The sequence below is a fragment of the Jaculus jaculus genome, chromosome 3 (genome assembly GCF_020740685.1).
Source record: "Jaculus jaculus isolate mJacJac1 chromosome 3, mJacJac1.mat.Y.cur, whole genome shotgun sequence".
Classification (NCBI taxonomy): Eukaryota; Metazoa; Chordata; class Mammalia; order Rodentia; family Dipodidae; genus Jaculus; species Jaculus jaculus.
In genome coordinates, this window is record NC_059104.1 from 88,159,700 (window position 1) to 88,183,328 (window position 23,629).

At 39.1% G+C, this 23,629-nt stretch overlaps 1 protein-coding gene across 5 annotated transcripts in view; it reads right to left on the reverse strand.

Moving 5' to 3' along the window:
* Ccdc15 (coiled-coil domain containing 15) overlaps positions 1-23,629 on the reverse strand; it is a 154,737-nt gene that overhangs the window by 115,300 nt on the left and 15,808 nt on the right. For 4 of the 5 annotated variants that reach the window (XM_045145105.1, XM_045145104.1, XM_045145107.1 and 1 more), the window contains 3 exons: positions 15,529-15,678; positions 14,458-14,652; positions 752-865 (listed from right to left, as the gene is read on the reverse strand). In XM_045145105.1, the coding sequence (XP_045001040.1) occupies positions 752-865; positions 14,458-14,652; positions 15,529-15,678 (459 nt within the window). The remainder of the gene's footprint in view (positions 1-751; positions 866-14,457; positions 14,653-15,528; positions 15,679-23,629) is intronic. The other variant, XM_045145106.1, reaches the window with a different exon arrangement.

Genomic DNA, 23,629 nt, shown 5'->3' on the forward strand with positions numbered 1-23,629 from the left:
TAGAAAGTGCAAACGAACTCCAGACACATGTGCCACCATGTGCATCTGGCTTATGTGGGTACTAGGGAATCAAACCTTGGTCCTTAGGTTTCACAGGCCAGCACGTTAACCCCTAAGCCATCTCTCCAGCCCAAGTATACTTTTTTTAGAGTGGCTGTATACTAATACATGTTAATTTACTCAGCAATTCACTACTAAGGGATATTTAAGGCTATATCCAATTACGTTATAGTTCAAAATTATTCTGCTATATGGCTAATTTCTATCTATGTTTCTTAACCTGTACTTTTTGATAAAATATTTTATTTATTTAATAGAGAGAAAGAGACAGATGGGGAGATAGAATGGGTATGCCAGGGTCTCCTGCCACTGCAAATGAACTCCAGATGCATAGGTACTGGGGAATCAAACTTGGGTCCTTAGGGTTTGCAGGCAAGTGCTTTAATCACTAAGCCAACTCTCCAACCCTTAACCTCTACTTTTCTTTCATTCATATACATATATATATACTTAAGAGAGAGAGAGACAGAGGAAGAGGCAAAGACAGAGACAGACAGAGAGAGAGAATGGGCATGCCAGGGCCTCCTGCCCCTGCATACAAACTCCAGACACATGTACCACCTTGTGCATCTGGGTTACATGGGTACTGGGGAATCAAACCTTAGGCTTATCAGGCAAATGCCTTAACCACTAAGCCATCTTTCTCACCTAACCTGTACTTTTCAAAACAGTATATTAGAAATTAATTTACCTCTTGGGTAGGAAAGCTTTGCATTCTGCCATTTAGAAACACTGGTTCTTTTTTTTCACTCATAGTTTTAAAGGAGGCCAGCTGGTGACGAGCCTGTTTCATGGTTTGGCTAAGCTGCCAAGAAAAGTTGGAAAAAAGAAAACAAAAACAGGTTAAACAATACCTAATGCACTAAGGGTTCCAACAGAAAAACAGGTCCCCACTATTAAAAAACACCAGACTTAGGACAAGAGGATTAGTTACAAAGAACACTTTAATCTGCTAATAGTGTTTTACAATATTATTTATTGTCATTATTCTAAGATATAAATTTGATAATTTCATAACTTGATTTAAGAGTGGTTAGTAAAATCTACTGTTAAAACAAGGTATAGCTTATATGCATATAATGCATTAGAACTTAGAAGTCTAAATACACCTATAAATTATTGAAGACATAGTCATTATCTATGCATCTTTTCAGTAAGGCATTATTTCTGCAACTGGTCCTTGCATGGTTATAGAAGATTTCATACCTAGTTCCTCAAAAATTCTTATTATTTACATAATTCCCTTTTCCCCCTTAACATTTGAAAACTAACAACTGTCTGTTCTCAGATCTTCCTTTCTCCAAGAAACCTTCCTAAGTAAACTGAGAAAAAAATTTTGGGGGGGGGGGTGAGACTAGGGAAGTCTCACTATGTAACTCAGGCTGATTCCAACTCACCTCATATTAGGCCTCATACTAATTTTACTTCTATCTCAGCATTTCAAGTTCTAGGATTACAATAGGCATGTATCATTGTTATGCCCAGCTTACCTCAAGCTTAAGTGGTTTAAAGAGTCAGAAATAAATGTATTTTCCCATTACAGATCAGAACTCCAAGTTCAGTTTCTGAAAGACCCATAAGGTCGCCAAAACAATACAGCCCATTGCCAAAGTGCTTAGTAGCCACTAGAATGAGGTAGTAAGACTCTGTTACTGAAGACACCACTGGCTGTAGAATCAAACAGGAAGGGAGATGGAAGCCAGCTCTGTGCCAGATAGCTGCCATAATGCTGGAAAGCACTGTATGAGCTCCTAGGGGAGACCCAAGACCTATAAAATTCTTGATGGCTATGAAGTATTCACAGCTATATAACTCCAGATATAACAAAAAGCTATATACAGAAGAAAAAGTAATCATAGTCTACAACCTAGCACAGCTGTAATTAATGTTTACACAGATATAACAATGTAAATACTAAATATCTGAGCAAAATTATAATGTAACTATAAAGAAGGGATGTAAGGAATGGAAAAGTACCTATGTAATGATAGGAAGGGATAGAAAGAGAGCTAAGTTCTCACTGACCCTAATGGGAAATCATTAAGAATCTTTGAAATTTTTTAAGTAAAGGAGAACTATAAGTATATTACTTAGAAATTTTAGTACTTGTTTTTGAGGAGGGGAAAATGAAGACATGGGAAAAATACTGCCGTCTCTTTAATTATGAACAGGGTAAATATATTTCTTTTGCTTGCTTAAGTTATATGCACATACACACTATTTCAGACCTCAGAAATGTCCTAGAGAACATTTTCTTCCATCTAGTAGAAAAACCAATCAACAAAACCTCACTCATACTGACAGAGAGAGACACTATCCCAAATGTGCCAATCAATCAATCCTACTGTGTTCTAAGGAAAACTGCTACCTCCATAAGCTCTAATAAAGGTTGGCCTTTTGCAGGCTCCTCCCAGCCTTAGCAACTGAACAGTAGTTGTGTTGGGCATATCAAGTAATACAGGTCTTAACACAGTATCTTCTACACACAACAACAAAAAGACCCATTTTACCCATAGAAACATAGTTTTGAACATTAGCAAAAGACTTTTGTCTGATAAAACACAAAATACAACATATGAACAAATTTCGAGATTTAAATCTTAAAATCTAAAGCAACTGTTATTATATAGTAAAACAAAATGTAAAGCATCAAGCAAGTATTAAAATGTCACAAATACAAATATTATGCTGGGGAGATGCTCAACAGTCAAGGGTGCTTTTAAACAAAGCATGCTGGATCCAGATTCTATTTCTCATAAAGATAGATGCACAAACTGGCACATGCATCTGGAGTTTGTTTACAGCAGCAAGAAGAAGCCCTTGAGTTTCTTCCTATCTTTCTCTTTCTCATGCAAACAAATATATACATATACATATATTAAAATACTTTAATGTGACAAATACAGAGATCTATGATACTGTTTATTGTGCATATTTTCTTTAGCTCTTTTTAATTTGTTTGTGAAATTTATTCAGTTAGAAATTAGAAAGAATTTATATGTAACTAAATGAAATAACAATCTTATGTTAATCATGGGAAAAGGGCACAGATAAAATCCAACACTTAAGAGATGGGTATGGTGGCACATACTTTTAATCACCAGAGTTGAGGCCAGCCTGGGACTACAGAGTGAGTACCAGCATAGTCTAGAGTGAGAAGCCGGGCATGGTAGTGCATACCTTTAGTCCCAGCACTATGGAGGCACAGGTAGGAAGATCACAGTGAGTTTAAGACCACTTTGAGACTACATAGTGAATTTCAGGTCAGCCTTGGCAAGACACATGAGATGTCTATACAAAGTCTCTACTTAATATTGCGTATTTAAAAAAAACAATCTAGGGCTGGAAAAATGGCTCAGTGATTATGGCACTTGCCTGCAAAGCCAAAGGACCTAGGTTTGATTCCTCAGTACCCAAATAAACCAGATGCACTCGGGGGTGTACACATCTGGAGTTCGTTTGAAGTGGCTAGAGGCCCTGGCGCACCCATTCTCTCTCTTTCTCTGTCTCTCTCCCTGCTATTTTCTGTATCTCTCTCTTTCAAATAAATAAATAAATAAATTTTTAAAAAATCTAGCTGTGCATGGTGACAAATGCCTTTAATTCCAGTACTGGAGAGACAGAGGTAGGAGGACCACAGTGAATTCAAAGTTACCCTGAGGATACACAGTGAGTTCCAGGTCAGCCTGAGCTAGAGCAAGACCTACCTATAAAAACAAACAAACAAAAATGTTTAAAAAAGAAAGAATAGGACTGGAGAGACGGCTTAGCGGCTAAGCACTTGCCTGTGAAGCCTAAGGACCCCAGTTCGAGGCTTGGTTCCCCAGGACCCACGTTAGCCAGATGCACAAGGGGGCACACGCGTCTGGAGTATGTTAGCAGTGGCTGGAAGCCCTGGCACGCCCATTCTCTCTCTCTCTCTCTCTGTATCTGTCTTTCTCTCTGTGTCTGTCGCTCTCAAATAAATAAATAAATAATGAACAAAAAATATTTTAAAAAAAGAAAGAATAAAAGCCAATGGCAAAAGCTATGAGGAAACAGGAAACCTTATACAATGTCAATGGTAATGTACACTGCAGCAGGCATTATTATCGAATTGAGAAGTTTCTCAAAACTAGCATATAATCCAGCTGCACTAACCCTGGGTATACAAGGTTATCTAAGTCATGGGACTGCAGGGATATTTACACTACTCATAGTAGCCAAGATATGGAATCAGCCTAGATGCCTATCAATAGATGAATGGATAAACAAGTTGTGGCATATACACCTAATGGAATTTTATTCAACCATAAAGAATGAAATAATGTCATTTACAGAAAAATAAATGGAACTACAGATGATCATGATGAGCAAAATAAGCCAAATATCATATTTTCTCTTGTACATAGAATGTAGATTTAAAGAAATATGTTTATGTGCTCACACATGAAAGAAGAGCATCTATGAAGGAGGAGGGAAAGGTCTACGGAGAAGGGAACAACCTGAGAATACAGAGTGAATTCCAGGTAGGCTTGAGCTAGAGTGAGACCCTACCTCGAAAAACAAAAAACAAACTTAAAAAAAAAAAAAAGAAGGGAACAAGAAAGAATAATGAGGAGAAAGGCAAAGCATGTTATGCTTTCTCTCACACAAAATCTAGATCTCAGATGTGTGCACGTGTAAATGTGTGTGTTTGTAACAAGTAAAATGGGGACTACTTAGGGAGAGAAAGGGGATCAGTAAGAAAGAGGTAATGGAGATAGGAGAAGGTAGTCAGGAAGCAAATAAGAGCAAGGTACAAAGATATATGAAAATTTCATAATGAAACCCATTATTGTAAATATTAATTTTTTCACTTTTATTTATTTCTTTGAGAGAGAGAAAGAAAGAGAGGCAGGCAGAAAGAGAAAGAAGTGGTGTGTCAGAGACTCAAGCTGCTGCAAATGAATGCCAGACAAACGTGGCACCTTGTGCATCTGGTTTCACATGAGTACTGGGGAATCAAACCTGGGTCCTTTGACTTTGTAGGCAAGTACCTTAACTGCTAAGCCATCTCTCCAACCTTTATGTTAATTTTAAAAATTAAAAAACAAGATAGATATTGCTGAAGACTCCACATGCTTGGGCTACAGGTCACTGAGAAATTAAGCTGGAGCTCGACTGAAAACTTCCTCCCTGTGAACCAGCTGACAGAAATCTGGAAAAAACTACACTGTATGTAGCCCTATGGGAGAGAGAAGTCATCAGTGGTGATAAACAGCAGTGGACATTACAAGCCTTAAGATTGGCCAGCTAGGCCAAATAAGCCAATGACTGCAATAGTGGCATGTCTGTTACGGGGGGAAACAACTGATCTCTAATTGGACTGGAGGCCCACTCCATGGGAGGGAATACATGTTTCATACTGAAAACTTAATCAAAAGCCTATGACAGGGGAGATCATGAGCCCTAGAGGAGTAACTCCTACCATTTTTATTATTATTGTCAACTTCCATAATTATAGACAATAAACCATGATAATCCCTCTGCCCTTCCCCTTCGTAATACCACTCTCCATCATACCCCTCCCCTTCCCAATAAATCTCTCTTTTATTTTGATGTCATCATCTTTTCCTCCTATTATGAGGGTCTTGTGTAGGTAGGGCCAAGTACTATAAGGTCATGGATGCCCAAGCCATTTTGTGTCTGGAAAAGTGCACTGTAAGGAGTCCTACACTTCCTTTGGCTCTTACATTCTTTCTGCTACCTCTTCCACAATGGATCCTGAGCCTTGGAAGGTATGATAGAGACATCTCTAATGTCGTCTATTGTCTGGCTAAATGCATATATGATGGTCACCAAACTTCTCTGTAAACAGTTTTCTTAATGTTCATACCCATATATTAATGCTATTCTCACTTTTGGTTAGAGAAGCTTCTCTTTTCAGATGATGGTGACCTCTGAGATGACTCAAAAGGCACCATGGTGCTGAGAAGTAACAATGGAATGTTCAGCACTGAGACATCTCTGCCACTCCTTCCAAGGCTCAAGGTCCATTGTGGAAGAGGTGGCAGAAAGAACTTAAGAACCAAACTAAGAGTAGCAGAGCTTACAATGCAATCTTCCAGACACAAAATGGCTTGGCTATCCATGATCTTGCAGTGCCTGGTACTACCTACACAAGACCCTCATAATAGGAGGAAAAGATAATGACATCAAAATAAAAGAGACACTAGAGCGAGAGGGGATATGATAGAGGGTAGATTTACAAAGGGGAAAGTAAGGGTAGGAAGAGAATTATCATAGTTTATTGTCTATAATTACGGTAGTTGTCAATAAAAAAAGTTTAGCCAGGAGGAGTGGCTTAGTAGTTAAGGGTTATGCCTGCAAAGCCAAAGGACTCAGGTTCGATTCCCCAGGATCCACATTAGCCAGAAGCACAAGGGGGCACATGCGTCTGGAGGTCTTTTGCAGTGGCTGGAGGCCCTGGTGTGCCCTTTCTTTCTCTTTTCCCTTTCCCCTTTCTCTGTCAAATAAATAAATAAATAAATACAAACTTAAAAAAAAAAAAGTTTAACCAGGCGTGGTAGTACATGCCTGGGAGGCAGAGGTAGGAGGATCACCATGAGTTTGAGGCCACCCTGAGACTACAGAGTAAATTCCAGGTCAGCTTGGGCTAGACTGAGACCCTACCTTGAAAAACAAAAAAATAAATAAACTTTTTTTTAAGTTTAAAATTTAAAAAAAACAAGATAGAAAATATATTCATGAAAAAATTAAAAGTTGTTATAAGCCATGCTGTGAAAAAGAAAAAGACAGTGGTGAGTCAAATAGTCTATAGGTAAATAAATTATACAATGAGAATAAAGATATGGTGATATTTTTGGGGTAGGAATTGATTTTGCTATTTTTATTTTTTTCCAAGGCAGGGTCTCACTCTAACTTAGGCTGACCTGGAAGCCCCAGGCTGGCCTTGAATTCATGAGATCCTCCTACCTCAGCTTCCTGAGTGGTGGCAATAAAGACCTATGCCACTGCACCCAGTGGTGAAATATCTTTAACTACAACCAAGATGAAATAACCAAAAGATGCCACAGAAACTCAATCTCAAAAGATAAATATAAGTCCTAGCAAAAGAGGCTATGACCACTTGAAACTTCTTATTCTATGGTAATTTCTAACTTTAGGTTCCTAATGTTGTCTTTTGAACAAGTAGATAATATCAAATATTGTTAAGTATAGGGTTGAGCAGGGATACAAAAGAGAGATCCTAGTCATCTCACATTTGAAACACAAGATTACATTCACTTTGGGGGTCATATCTGAAAAGTACATTAAATACTAAAGTGTGTTTGGGAGAAGTCAAAGTGTTAGGAATATAGAAATAAAATGGTAGCTATAATTAAATGTTGCTGGATTTCCCTCCCACCCCCCAGACCTTGGGGGTGGGGGTAAGATGGTGCAGAGCCAAGGACACAGACTTGTCCTTAAGGGTTAAGTTGGCTCACAGGGGAAGTAGCAGTCCCGCATGTGCTGTAATCTCAGGGCCTCGTCCCAGGGCACCCCTGGCTATGCTTCTCCTACAATTAAATGCCTGAAGTTCAAGCATATTTAAGGGGCTAGAGAGATAGCTAAATGAGTCAAAGAGCTTGCTGTCTAAGCATGAAGACCTGAGTTCAATCCCCAGGACCTATGTAAAGAGCCCATTAAGGGCATCCATGCCTGTAACCTCAATGCTGAGGGAATGGATACAGAGGAATTGAATTCCTGGGGCTCCCTAGTCAGCCAGCCTAACCAGTAGGTAACAAACTCCAGGCTGAAAGACTCCATCTTAAGGAAATGAGGTGGAAGGACAATACACGACATCCTTTTATGGCCTCCACATATGTGCACAAGGGGGTCACACATGTACATATGTATGCATCACATACCAAAAAATAAAATAAAAGAGACAATAACTCATTAAAAAATAGAAGTAGCCAGGCATGGTGGCACACACCCTTAATCCCAACACTTGGGAGGCAGAGGTTGGAGGATCGCCATGAGTTCGAGGCCACCCTGAGACTCAGTGAATTCCAGGTCAGTCTGAGTGACACCCTACCTCGAAAAAAAAAAAAAAAAAAAAGGCAGTGTGGTGGCACATGCCTTTAATCCCAACACTCAGGATGTAGAGGTAGGAGGATGCCCTAAGTTCAAGGTCACCCTGAGACTCCACAGTGAATTCCAGGACAGCCTGGGCTAGAATGAGCCCCTACCTCGGAAAAAAAAAAAAAAAAAAAGAAGTAAACAGAATACTTCTCTGTTTGGTTTTTTTTGGTAAATTCGCTATGTAATCTCAGGGTGGCCTTGAACTCATGACAATCCTCCTACAACTGCCTCCCAAATGCTGGAATTAAATGCATGTGCTACCATGCCAGGCTGCTTCTCAGTTTTAAATTAACTCCTGGCTACCTTACCTTACTATAACTCACTTATATTTTTAATTTTTTAAATTTATTTATATGTATATATGTGTGTTTGTGTGTATGGGCACATCAGGAAAAACAGCGGACTTTGTGCCACTTACTACATTTAACTTACATGGGTGGCTTGGGAACTGAACCCTGGGCCAGCAAGCTTTGCAAGCAAGTACTTTTAATTGCTGAGCCATCTTCTCAGCCCACCCTTACATTATTTTGAAGTATATTCCAGATGTTGAATCATTCCATCCTTAAATATTTTAATATCAAATGAACTTTAAAAAACCTTACCTGATCCAGAGATATTGCTCAGTGGTTAAGAGCACTTCATGTGCAAGCATGAGGGCCTGAGAAGGCCTGAATTGGATCCTCAGTACCTACATAAACAACTGAGCATAGTCACACGTGAGCAGAGACCTGAGAATTGCTGGAGCTCAAAAGAAAACCTCAAGCTCCAGGATCAGTAAGAGACTCCAGCTCAAATTGGAACACATAGGAGAGCAATGGAGAGAGAGACACTACATTTTCTTCTGACCACCACAGGCAAGCACAGCCTCTCCCCAGCACATGGGCACTGCATGGGCACAAACACACACCACATTACACATAAAAACAAGCCAAAAAAAAAGAACACCCCAAGATTCTGTTTCTACAGACACAAAAAGACCCCTGAAAATTCCACTATTATTCAGAAGCTAAATTGTGTTAACCATTTATTCAACCAATTCTACATAAAGGAGTTTAAGCTTAAGCAATTTCATAGTCTAGTTTCATAGTGACACCTAGTGGTTAAAAACTGTAATAGAAATGGTAGATTCAGGGCTGGAGAGATGGTTTAGCGGTTAAGTGCTTGCCTGTGAAGCCAAAGGACCCCGGTTCGAGGCTCGGTTCCCCAGGTCCCACGTTAGCCAGATGCACAAGAGGGCGCACGCGTCTGGAGTTCGTTTGCAGAGGCTGGAAGCCCTGGCGTGCCCATTCTCTCTCTTTCCCTCTATCTGTCTTTCTCTCTGTGTCTGTCGCTCTCAAATAAATAAATAAATAATTTAAAAAAAAAAGAAATGGTAGATTCAAAATCGTCTATTGTATGGTATGGACAGAAATTCACAAGCCCAAAATAGTTAGCTTTAATAATAACAGTTGAACTTTAATAAGTTATCTTTTATAAAATATTGTTTATATCCAAGAATACACACACAGAGAAAGAGAAAGAGAGAGAATGGGTGCACCAGGGTTTCTAGCTGCTGCAGCAAATGAACTCCGGATGCATGTGCCACGTCGTGCATTTGGCTTTACATGGGTGCTGGGGAATTGAACACGGGTTGTCAGGCTTTGCAGGTAAATTGCCTTAATCTCTACAACCCTCTTTTTTTTTTTTTTTTCCGAGGTAGAGTCTTACTCTAGCTCAGGCTTACCTGGATTCACTATGTAGTCTCAGGGTGGTCTCAAACTCACAGCGATCCTTCTACCTCTGCCTCCCAAGTGCTGGAATTAAAGGCGTGTGCCACCACACCTGGCTTTTTTAAAAATATTTTTTATTTCTTTATTTATTTGAGAGAGAGACAGAGAGAGAGAAAGAGACAGACAGAGAGGGCCACCAGCAAATGCAAGCGAATTCCAGATGCATGCGACTCTTTGTGCATCTGGTGTATGTGGGTCCTGGGATATCAAACTGAGGTCCTTAGGCTTCCCGGCAAACGCCTTAACCACTAAGCCATTTCCCCAGCCCAACCCTCATCTTTTTAAAAGAAAAAATAAAAAGGTATAATTTTGAAACTTTTATTATGTTTAAGGTTTCATACAATCTGATCTTCTATCTAACCTCATTTTTCTGTTCTCTTCCTTTATAACTGCCAATAAGAAGGATTTTATAACTTATTCCCAACTATACCAAGCTCATTATAGATCTACACTTTTAACTGTTTCTATCTCAAAAATTCTCTTGAATTTATCAATTCAATTCCGCTTACCAATTAAATGTATAATTCAATTCCATCCCTTCCATAACCTTTTCCCCTATGATGCCCTTGGAATTGTAAAATTTCAAATTCCTAAGATATAAAATACTTTTTGTTTTGTTTTTTTTCAAGGTAGGATTTCACTCTAGCCCAGGCTGACCAGGAATTCACTATGCAGTCTTAGGGTGGACTTGAACTCATGGCCACCCTCCTACCTCTGCCTCTCAAGCACTGGGATTAAAGGCATGTGCCACCACACCTGGCTGACTTGAGTTTTTGGTCAAATATAGTTAATGTGTCTATATTATAATCTAATAAACTGAGAACGTAGTTACTTGGTGCATCTACCTGAAAATATAAACCCACAGAGGATCTTATGTCATATAGTATTAGTACTCCCATAATGCTTAACAAATTTAGTGTTCAAATATATGTACTTTATCCATGCAACATGTGCTATACAGATGAAATCCTTACTTCAGTGGGATGTATAACCATAAGAACCAGGAAGGTGGGGCTGAGGAAAAGCTCAGTCAGGACATACTTGCCTCACAAGCATAAGGACCTGTGTTCAGTCTCCAATACCTAAATAAAAGTGTCAGGCATGGTGATGACCCAGTGCTAGGGAGGTAAAAACAGGAAGATTCCTAGTGCCAGTCAGCATAGCCTAATTGGTGAGCTCCAGGCCAGTAAGAGAACTTCTTTGCCTCAAGGGAAGCAGACAGTAATCTTCCCTCTAAGCACTAACCACGCCCAACCCTGCTTAGCTTCCAATATCAGATGTGATCAGGTACATTAGGGGTGGTATGGTCATGAACAGTGGACAGTATTCCTGAAGATGACACCAGAGGAAGTTTTTCTTCTGGTCTCCACACACATGTACATGTACCTGCACATACACAAACACCCTGCAAATGAATTCCAGACACATGTGCCACCTTGTATATCTGGCTTTATAAGAGTACTAGGGAACTGAACTTGGGTTCCGTTTACAGGCAAGAACCTTAACCACTAAGCCATCTCTCCAGCCCAATGTCTTTGTTAAAATGGTCCTAAAGAGTCTTATTAAAAACAAATAAAAATTAGAAAAAAATAAGAACAGGTGCAGTGGCTCATACCTGTATCCCAGTACTGGGGAAAATGAGGCAAAAGTATTATGGATTTGAGCTAATACAATGAGTTTGAGGTCAGCCTGGACTATTTAGCAAAAACCTATGGCTAAATTAATTGATTAATGCTTTAAAATAAGCATTATCACACTAGTCTTCTACAAAAGTTCTTTAAAAAGTGGTTAATGGGCTTGAGGGATGTCTTGGTTAAGACATTTGCCTGTAAAGCCAAAGGACCCAGGTTCGACTCCCCAGGACCCACATGAGGCAGATGCACAAGGGGGCTTATGCGTCTGGAGTTCATTTGCAGTGGCTAGAAGCCCTGGCACACCCGTTCTCTCTGTGTGTCAAATAAATAAATAAATAAAAATAAAATATTTTTTAAAGTGGTTAAGGAATTTGTCTGCAAAGTCTAACAACTTGGGATTCCATTCCCCAGTACCCATTAGCCAGTCCAAATGTCTGGAGTTTGCTTGCAGTGGCTAGAGGCCCTGACATGTCCATTCTTTCAGCCTGTCTCTTCTATCTCTTTCTGCTTACAAAGAAATAAATAAATGAAGAAAAAGATGATGACATCAAACAAAAGAGAGACTAAGAGAGAGAGGGAGGGGATATGATGGAGAGTGGAGTTGCGAAGGGGAAAGTGGGAGAGGAAAGGAAATTATCATGGTCTATTGTCTGTAAATATAGAAGTTGTCAAAAATAAAATTATACATACACACACACACACACGCACGCACACACGCACACACACACACACACATATACACACACACACACACACATATATATACATACATTTACTAAAAAGTGAAGTTGAGCCAGGCATGGTGGCAGATGCCTTTAATCCCAGCACTATAGAGGCAGAGGCAGGAAGATCACCATGAGTTTGAGGCCATCCTGAGTATACATAGTGAATTCCAGGTCAGTCTGGACTACAGCAAGACCCTACCTTGAAAAAACAGAACAACCAAAACAAAAAAAACCCTGAATTTGCAGTTGCAGACTGGGAAATTAATCTAGAACTGAGCTGGAAGCATCCTCCTTGTTAGCTAGCTGTCATAGGGCTAGAAAGTGGTATGTAGGCTGCTGAGGAAGAAATGTCATCAATAGTCTTACTCACAGTGTACCCTGTAAGCTACACAAATCCACCAGCCAGGCAAGATGTACCCACTATTGCAATAGTGGCATGATTGTTACAAGGGTAACCAAATACTCTCTGATTCCACTTGAGGCCTGCTCCTGAAAACCTAATCAAAAGACTATGGCTGGGAGGTCCTAGGTCCTAGGTCCTAGGAGGGAAGCTACTAGCTTCTGTTTAGCTAAATGTATATGTTGTGTCCATCAAATTATCTTCTACATATTTATGTTTATGCCTATAGATTACATTTGGTTAGAGCTTCTTTTTGCACTACTGGTGCAACTCAAAACGTGTCAAAGTGTATAAGGAACTATACATAAGTGGTTAAGTAATTACTGGGTGCTTAGCATGACATAAGACATCTCTGTCATGTCCTCCAAAGCTCATGGAACATTGCAGAAGAGGGGGCAGAAAGAATATAAGAACTACAGCATGGGGAGAAATGCTTTGGATCACCATTTCCAGATATGATGTGGCCACTGCATTCATGATCTCACAGTTACTATCATTACCTGCACAATACTGGGCCCAACAAAAATTCTTTCATGGGTGATAGAAGACAGCATGAGGCCTCCATGCCTTGCTAAGGTGTTATTAGTAGTTAGTTAATGATTGTGAGGGATAAGGAGTGAAAGTCATTTTCTTCCCAGGTGTAGCCCCTGGTAAGCTTTATGCCATATGGTAAATAATCCACCCAGCCATGCTCATGCTAGCAACCCTAAGTAAACTCAGTAGTATGCGCACAGGCACACACAAAGACATCAAAGTAGAAGAGGGACTAGTTAAAAAAAGAAGGAGTTCCTTGGAAGGTTAAGGGAAGTAGAGACAAGAGAAGGTAATGGGAGAAGACTATGTTGAAAACACATTTCATTTCATATGTGTGAATATATACATTTATAAAACTTGTCACAAAATAAAATTTGCTGCAGTGATGGTTTAATGGTTAAGGCGCTTGAATGTGAAGCCAAAGGACCCAGGTTCAATTCCCCAGGACCCATTTAAGCCAAGCTGCACAAAGGTGAGGCAAGGTTGTACATGCCCACTAGGTGGTGCAAGTGTCTGGACAATGGCTAAGGCCCTGGCACGCCAATTCTCTCTCAAAATAAAATAAAATATCATTTTCCAATAGCACCAAATCAGCACTGTCACACTTTAACACATTAGAAATAATTCCTTACCATATAAACTTAATATTTGCTGTGGACTGAAGAATTGGTAATAATTCACCCACCCATGCTCATCTTAAGCAACCCGAATTAAACTTAGTGACACACACACACGACATCAAAATAGAAGAGGGGCTAGTTGAGAAAAAGAACTCAAAGCTTGGTTCTACTGTGGCACTTCTGAAGAGGAATCTTTCAGAGGTGGAACCTAGTGGAAGGTCAGTGGGGTAATATCTTCAGAAGGGACTAACATAGTTTTCACTAGACCCTGGTAAGGTGTCCTGGGCATTAGCTATATACAAAGAGTAAGCTTGACTCCCATTGATAGCTCAGCTGGTGGAGCAGAGGACTGTAGGTGCAACAAAGACCAAGCTTGACCATAAACATCTCTGGATTCCTGTCTTACTGATCTCTCTTCCCATACAAACTCTCATTGGGATGAGATCTGTCATTTTGTGATACAGCTAGAGTCCTTCACCATAACTAAACCATGTTCTTGGACCTCCAAAACTATTAATGAAATAAATTTTCTAGATATGTAATATTTTTAGGTTACAGGAGTAGGGGTAAAATCATAGATCTAAAATTAAATGAATCTGTACTTACAGCTTGGGCTTGTTGAAATAATTCATTCTGATGCTGATTCTCTCCACCTTCTACTGAATCCCCAAGCATCCAGGAAGGGGGTAGCCTTGAACTTCCAATAACAGCATTCAAATTCCTTTGAAAAACACTTGTCCTTTTAGGAGTTAACTGTGCTGAAGCTGAACATTGCATCACTATAAAGCCTTCTTTTTCTGCCTACACACAGGAAAAAGGAAGGATAATGAATTTCTACTCCATTTCAGTGCAAATAATACGTCTAAGAAACAAGATTTTCAACCAAAATGGAATAGGGTCAGGAGGTTTTAACTGGCAGAGAAACTATCATTTGCCAGGTACTTGCTATGTATTTTAAAAAATGCATTCAGGCTATCACATCTAACTCTCATATATCCTGTGGAATCAATACAGTAATCCAGATAGATAATGGATAAAGAGAGAGACAGGTAGATAGACACACAGATAGATGACAGATAAACAGTCAGACAGTTCAGTTGCTTAGTTGTTTTTGTTTTGAGATACCCAGACTGTCCTGGAACTTGTAGCAATCCTCCTGTCTCAGCCTCCCAAGTACTGGGATTATAGGTGTGAGCCATCATGCCCAGATTATCCCTATTTTATAGACAAGAAAAACCTACAATCAGAAAAGCTAAGTAATTAATCCAGAGTTATATAGATAGTAGGTGGCAAAATTGGAATATAAACTCAAGTCTGAATCCCAAATCTTGGAATTGTTTTTAATGATTTGATGAAAACAAAAAAAGCAAGTCAGAACAGGGTTTCGCTATATAAAACTGACTGCATTCACTAGAAAATGAGATTTTACACAGCATGGAATCAAAAACAAGTGATACCTAGTAGCCTCACACAGTACATACACTTTCCATTCAATCTGCACTTAGGTTCACTTTTTTATGTTGTTTTTTGTTCAAGATAGGTCTTACTCCAGCCCAGGCTGACCTGGAAAGTCCCACGCTGGCCTTGAACTCATAGCGATCTCCTACCTCAGCCTCCCAAGTGCTGGGATTAAAGGTGTGTACCACCATGCCCAGCTTTGGTTCATGTTGAACTTACTGCTTTGTATGATTTCTGCAGCTGTTGCTTCTTTCTGAGCCTAATTTGTTGATTTACTCTGTGTTTGACTTGTCTCTGAAAATGCTTCAAAGATTCTTGTTTTTGTCTTTGCTGCTCCTTTAGCCCTTCTTCGATCATAAATGCTGAAGTCTTTTAAAACAAATATATATAAAAAAAAGAGAACTTAAATGTCAAGAATTTTTCACATGAGGGTTATTATAAACATAGTATATAATATGAAAAAAATGCAGTTCCATAATCCAAAGATCCAGAAGAGTAGGTACCAATAATCATATACTAAAAATTAAAAATATTTGAATACTAAATTTTAACTTTTTGTTAAAAGAAAACTAAGTATATTTTCAATAATTCTTAGTGAATACATTTAGAGCCATATCTGTTACTTATTTTCTAATACTGGTAAATAGCATAGGTATGCCTTACAGTCACCATGAACCGGACACACACCTTTGTACAAAGTCTTCATACTCAAAATTATATAGCCCAAACTGGCCTCAAACTGAAAGCCTCCTGCCTCTATGACCTAAGTGATCCCCCAACCCTGATTTATACTTCATCTTTAACCTAGTCTTCCTCTTATCCATTTAGTAAAGGGGATTTGATATCTCAGTACCTTCCATAATGCTAACTTCTGTGCTCTTATGCTATGGTACTTGTCATTTTATTAGTGTTACTGAATAAAGCATGTATTAACTCTCCTACTAGATTATAAAGTGGCAGCAGGAAATATAGTTAATATTCCTTTCTTTGAATAATTCATATATGATGGAAATGATGCTCAGACTATATAGTAGTCTCCAAAAATGTCTCTTCTTCTAACCTGAATAAACCAGGCCTCCTAGTATTTATGTACAGCCTGTTCCCATATTGAATGTGATTTGGCTCTGTACAAATAAAAAAAAAAATAGTAAGGATTAGGCAGAAGTGTTGGATTGATGATTTCCCAAACAAGATAAAAAAAAAGTAACTTCTAACTGGGGCTTGTAGAATGTTCTCTCAGGAAAGCAGGCACCATATAAGGTTTTTGACTGCTTTGAAACTTTCATGTTAGAAGCAAGCACAGCCAGCCATCAGCCATAAGAAGGTAGCTTCAACAGAAAATTGGTACCAGTGGAGTGGGGTCATTACTACTAAAAACCTGACTTTGGAACTAATGTGTGGGAAGGATTTGAAATCTTGGCCTAAGAGACACCTTGCAGTGCTTTAAGTAGAGCTTGATAGAGCATTCCTGTCAGAGTTCAGAGACATAAATGCAGTAAGAATTATAGGCTGTGAGGTTAGGCTTATGAGCAGAAGAAAGAGGTTTTTCCATAATGGGCTAAAGGAAATTTGTGTGAGAGGCTTTCTGCATTCTTCTCATGTGCAGAGTTGTGTTACATAGAAATATACTTGTATGAGCAGGATATGGCACAGAAACAAATAAATATTTCAGGCTGGAGATAGCACCTGGTTAGCTACAATTGTGAGATTATGACCATTGAGATTGGGCCAGCTGGCCCACACTGAGACAGCAGGAAAAATGTAAAGTGCCTGAATGCTGAAGGAGTGTCCTGCTCATCAAAAGCAGCTTTATTCCCCACTGAATTAACAAATTTGGTAGCCCATATAATACTATGGGAATGTATGTAACAAATGTAGGAAAGAGAGGGTCAATGGATTTACAACATGATTTTGTTTTTTAGAAATGGCCATTGGGTGATTTGACCCACAGGCTTCTTGGAATGCCTGAGTAGAGACCCAATGGAACCATGAAGATAAATCATGGGTTGCAGTGGAGACTTTGGGAAATACTAGGACTATAGAACAGCAGTCAAGGAGAGTTGCCAGCTTGGGATGAATTGTTCCCCAGGCTGGAGGAATGGAAACGGAACTCCAGAGACTTCATCACTGGTTAAAGATGCTGGACCTGGAGCTGCAGGATTTGATGTTTGCCTTATTTGTTTTAGATATTGTGTTTATTCAATCTTTCCTTAATATGCTCAATCACTACTTTTGTGGTGTGAATGTTTACTCTGTACCAGTCTGTTATTTTGATTTTAAGGCTAACATTTAGGAGATTTTGGACCATGTGTGAATAGTGTTGGGATTAAAAAAAAAAAAAAAAAAAAACTTTGGGGACTCAAAATTAGACTGAATGCTTTTTTTTTTTTTTTTTTAAGGCAAGCCCAAGAGTCTGTGCCCTTCTTTTCTTTTTTATGCAAGACAATTGGAACACCAGTCTCCAGCCACTGAAATCAAACTCTAGATGGGTGTTCCATCTTGTGCACATGTGCGACCTTGCATGCTCGCATCACCTGTGTGTTGGCTTACACAGGACCTGCAAAGTCGAACATGGGTTTCCTCAGGCTTTGCAGGCAAGCGCCTTAACAGCTAAGCCATCTCTCCACCCCTGCACTGCATTTTACATCATGGATGGTCATCAGTATGAGGGGGACGAGGCAGAATGTGGTGGTTTGGGTCATGTGTTTCCCATGAACTTACGTGTTCTGACTTCTTGATCCACAGCTGATAGCAATTTGAGAGGTGGGGCCTTGCTGAAGGATATGTGTTGTTGGGAGTGGGTGTTTGGGTGTTATAGCCAGGTCCCCCTTACCAGAGCTCAGCTCGCTCTCCTGGTGCTGTCACCTGCTGGGGCAGAAGTGAGGACCAGCCTCTGACTATGTCATGCTTTCCACTGCCACCATGGAGTATCCCCTCAAGACTATAAGCCAAAATAAATACTTTCCTCCCATGAGCTACTTTTAGGTGGGTGTTTTGTGCAACAAAAAGGTAATTACAACAGAATGTCACCTTGAAATTTTGAGAAAAGGGAACAAAGGCTCTTTTTAGAATATGATCTTAGAATAACTGAACCTTAGAAGTAACATGTACATGTACTCTGAACTGGCAGTGCTATTAATAAGGATAGATTCCCAAATTAGATACACTAATGTAATAAAGCATATCTTAACACAATAACTAATACAACAATTAGGATTAGCAGTTAAAGTGCTTGCCTGCACAGCCAAAGGACCTAGGTTTGACTGCCCAGGACCCACATAAGACAGATGCACAAGATGGCACATGCATGTAGAGATTATTTGCAGCAGCTGGAGGCCCTGGTGCTCCCATTCTTGCTCTGCCACTCTCTGTGTGTCTCTGTGCTTCTCACCCCCACCTCTCTCTCAAATAAATATATTAAATTTAAAAAAACTTTAAATAAAAGTTATCTTAAGAAAGAATTAGATCAAATCTTGAGCAAGCTCCCTTTGGATGGAATTGATTAAAATTATTTAGGGAGGAGAAAAGGAGACATGTGTGTGCATGTTTCAAGACTATAACATTTTGAATAAATATGAACAAACTTAAAATTCAACTCTTTTGTTGGAAACTTTAATATATGAACAATACTGCTAATTAGTCATATTCTCTCCAAGTAATCCTCTTTTTTTTCAAAATTTTTATTAACATTTTTCACAATTATAAAAAATATCCTATGGTAATACCTCCCCCCCTCACTTTCCCCTAAGTAATCCCCTTTTGTCCCCTCTCCTCCATTCAACTCAGGGTACTCCTCAGTTGGGTATCTGTAATCACTGTGGTGTCATAAACATACCAGTCAGTTAAGGTACAATGGTATTAAGTTTTAGGCATTCTGATACTACAGATATTATAAAGATGCCATAATCTTAGGAAGATGCATTGACTTCAATTAAAACAAGTCTTATTATAACAGGGTGTGGTGATGCACATCTTTAATCCCAGCATGAGAGGCAGAAATAGAAGGATCACCATGAGACTACATAGTGAATTCCAGGTCAGCCTGAACTACAGTAAGAAGACCCTACCTTGAAAAACCAAAAAAAAAAAAAAAAAAAAAAGTCTTATTAATTATTGATCTACACTTCACCATTTTCAATGTTTTTCCTTTCTATTACTTAATATTAAAGAAAACTTGATGCCAGGCTGGGGAGGTGGCCCTACAGATAAAGAGCTAACTACTCAACTCTGAGTACCTGAACTGGATCCCTAGCACCCAAGCAAAAGCCACAAGTTCTGGAAGGCTTCTGCAATCCCAGTATGAAAGGGAAGTACAGTCAAGAGAATGCCCCAGAAGCTTCTGTACTAGCTGGCCTATGAAGAGAGCAGTGAAAAAGAGACTGTGCTTCAAAATGAGGAGGAAAGCAAGGATAGACCCAAACTTGTCCTCTGACCTCCATATGCACTCACACAAATGAGCAGACAGACACACCAAAACAAGTAAGTATAAAAATTTTGGGACTTTTGGGTAAGATGGCAGCATAGGAACCACACCAAACCAGCCTAGGGAGGAATTTAAACAAAACCACAACAAAATACACAATTCTTCTGAAAAGTGAAGGAGTGTAGGTTATTCTTAGAAATGGTGGAGAAGCAGGAGAGACACCAAGATCCACAGAAAGGAGGAAAATGGACAGAATCCCAATGAGATGCTTGCAACCTCCCATCCATGCAATCCACCCATCCACATGGCACCAACTGCCAGGCGCACCAAATAGTAGCAGCTGAGACTGAACAAGGGGATTTAACTCATCATCCTTCTGGCAAAGTAAAGAAACCCGAAGGAGTAGACATCCAGTTAAGATGGCAGCATAGGTACCACACCAAAGCAGCTTAGGGGAGAAAAAGCCAAAAAAAAAAAAAAAAAAAAAATCTCAGCAAAATACACACTTTTACTAAAATGGGGTGCATAGGAAATTGAAATGTCAGCGGGAAAGTAGGAGAGATCCAGAGCATCCAGAGTCTGCACAAGCCGGCAGAAGCAGCTGAGGCTGGTCTGCAAACTGCAGTGGTGGCCACGGCATGACAGAAAGCCACCAGGCTCAGCTTAAGCCACAGGAAAAGCCAGGTGAGGGCAGCTTCCACTCACACTGGAGCTCTCCTCAAACTAAACAAATGTGAAGGGAGAGCGGCAGTGAACAACGGAGAAGATCACAAGTTAGAAGAACATGTGGAAGAGCGAGAGAACTAGAGCAGCAATGGGAGCCTCCCCTCCCCCACTGCCAGTGCCCAGCTCCAGCGAACAGAGCAGCGGTCCAGGGACCCGGCCACACCAACTTGAACTGAGAGCAGGACCCAAGCAGGAGCAGAGGTAACTGGGATTACACCAGGCAAGGGTCTCACCTGGTCAAAAGCTGACATGGAAGCATCAACGGATCAGAAATCTTAACCTCCTTCTTGAAAGGATTAAGGGTGTGGGTAGGGTACCACACACCCTAAGGGACAGTTAGAATATCTGGTTGTCATAATACCTACTCTTGGATAAATACTCTGAGCTGTTTTTCCTTCAAAGTGTACATTGTTTAGTTAAATTTTAGAATCTTCCTGTATTTTGTTCCAATAAGCCTACTTGAATACTCTCATACCAGGCAAACCTAACACCTAGGGTCACTTTTGTAGGTACTCTGAGAGTCTTGAGAGCTACACCTAACAGCATAAGCTTCTACACTGAACTCAGATAACATCAGATTGTCTGATACATCTAACAATACCTAGCTAACTAGAAAATCCAATCATGAAATACTCCAGGATGCAAAAATATATACATTATAACACAAGAAACACCAAAAATCAAGACAATATAAATCCACCAAAAGGTATTAGTGCACTAGAAATAACCTCCAGTGAGAACGAGAGAAAATGCCTGAGAAAGATTTTTAAAGAATGATTACAAACATGTTCAAAGTAGAAATCAATAGAATGAAACAGGAAATCAAAAGAATCAAAGAAAACACAGGACACCAATTTAATGAAATACAGAGGTCAATACTAGACATAAATAAGGAAACAGAAATACTAAAGAAAAACCAGTGAGAATTACTAGCAATAAAGAACACAGTTAATGAAATAAAAAACTCTGTAGAAAAGCTCACCAGTAGAATGGATGAAGGAGAGGACAGAATATCTAAGCTAGAAGACCAGGTGGCAGATCTAATACAGTCCAACAAAGAGAAAGACAAACTAATAGAAAAGTATGAATGGGAATTTCAAGATATTTGGGACATTATGAAAAGATCAAACATAAGAATTCAGGGCATAGTAGAAGGAGAAGAATCTCACTCCAAAGGCATACTAGGCACCCTCAACAAAATCATAGAAGAAAACTTGCCCCAAATTGGGAAAGAGAAGCCAATGCAGATACAGGAATCCTTTAGAACACCAACCAAACAAAATCGGGAAATAACTTCTTGTCATATTATAATCAAACTACCAAACACACAAATAAAAGAAAAAATATTGAAAGCAGTCAGAGAGAAAAATCAAGTTACCTGCAAAGGCAAGTCTATCAGGATTACAACAGATTACTCAACACAAACTTTAAAAGCCAAAAGTGTGTGGAGTAATGTATTCCAAGTCCTGAAAGATAACAACTGTCAACCCAGGTTACTTTATCCTGCAAAACTATCCATTCTAATAGATGGAGAAATAAGGACATTCCATGACAAAAGCAAGCTAAAGGAGTATTTCAAGACAAAACCAGCTCTACAGAAAATACTTGAAAAAAATCCTCCATGCTGAAGAAAAAGATTTGCTTGTTAACACAGGAGAGCAAAGGTAAAATTGGAAGAACTACAAAAAAAAGGCAAAATTGAAGACATACCTTTCAATAATATCTCTTAATATCAATGGACTTAATGCAGCAACCAATAGAATAGGCATAGGTTCAAAGCCTAGGTTAAAAAATAGGATCCTTCAATTTGTTGCCTCCAAGAAACCCACCTTTCTACAAAGGATGGACACTATCTTAGGGTGAAAGATTAGAAAACAGGGTTCCAAGCAAATGGACCTAGTAAACAAGCAAGGGTTGCTACCCTAATGTCTGACAAGGTAGACTTCAATCTAACATTAGTTAAGAAACATAAGGAAGGTCACTTTATATTGATTAAAGGCACCCTCCAACAAGAGAACATTACAATCCTAAAAATATATGCACCTAACATGGGGGCTCCCAAATTCATGAAACAAACCCTATTAGAACTAAGGTCACAGATAATACCAAACACAGTGGTAGTGGGTGACTTTAATACCCCACTCTCATCAATTGACAGGTCATTCTGCTAAAAAATAAACGGAGAGGCATCTGGACTAAATGAGGTCATAGAGGATTGGACCTAACAGATATCTACAGAAGTTTTCATCCAAATGATGCAAAATATACATTCTTTTCAGCAGCACATGGAACATTATCTAAAATAGACCATATATTAGGGCACAAAGCAAATCTTAACAAATACAGGAAAATAGAAATAATTCCTTGCATTCTATCTGACCACAATGGAATCAAACTACAAATCAATAGCAAGAAAGGCTATAGAGCATACACAAAATCATGGAAAATAAATAACACAGTACGAAATGATGAATGGGTCAATAAAGAAATCAAGAAGGAAATCAAAATATTTATAGAGTCAAACGATAATGAAAGCACAACATACCAAAATCTCTGGGACACAATGAAGGCAGTCCTAAGAGGTAAATTTATAGCTTTAATGCCTATATTAACAAATTAGAAGGGTTGCAAGTAAACAACCTAATGTTTCACCTTAAAGCCTTGGAGAAAGATGAACAAAACAAACCAAAAATCAGTAGATGGGAAGAAATAATAAAGATTGGGACAGAAATTAATGAAATAGAAACAAAAAAATAACAATGCAAAGAATTAATGAAACAAAGATTTGGTTCTTTGAAAGGATAAACAAGATGGATAAACCATTAGCAAATCTGAACAAAAGAAAGAGAGAAGAGACAAAAATTAATAAAATTAGAGATGAAAAAGGTAACATCACAACAGATTCCAGAGAAATTCAAAAAATCACAGGGACATACTATAAAAGCATATACTCCACAAGGTATGAAAATCTGAAAGAAGTGGATGATTTCCTTGATTTATATTACTTACCTAAATTAAGTCAACATGAGATTAATCACTTAAATAGACCTATAACAAACATGGAGATCCGAACAGTTATCAAAAATCTCCCAACAGGGCTGGAGAGATGGCTGAGCGGTTGAGCGCTTGCCTGTAAAGCCTAAGGACCCCGGTTCGAGGCTTGGTTCCCCA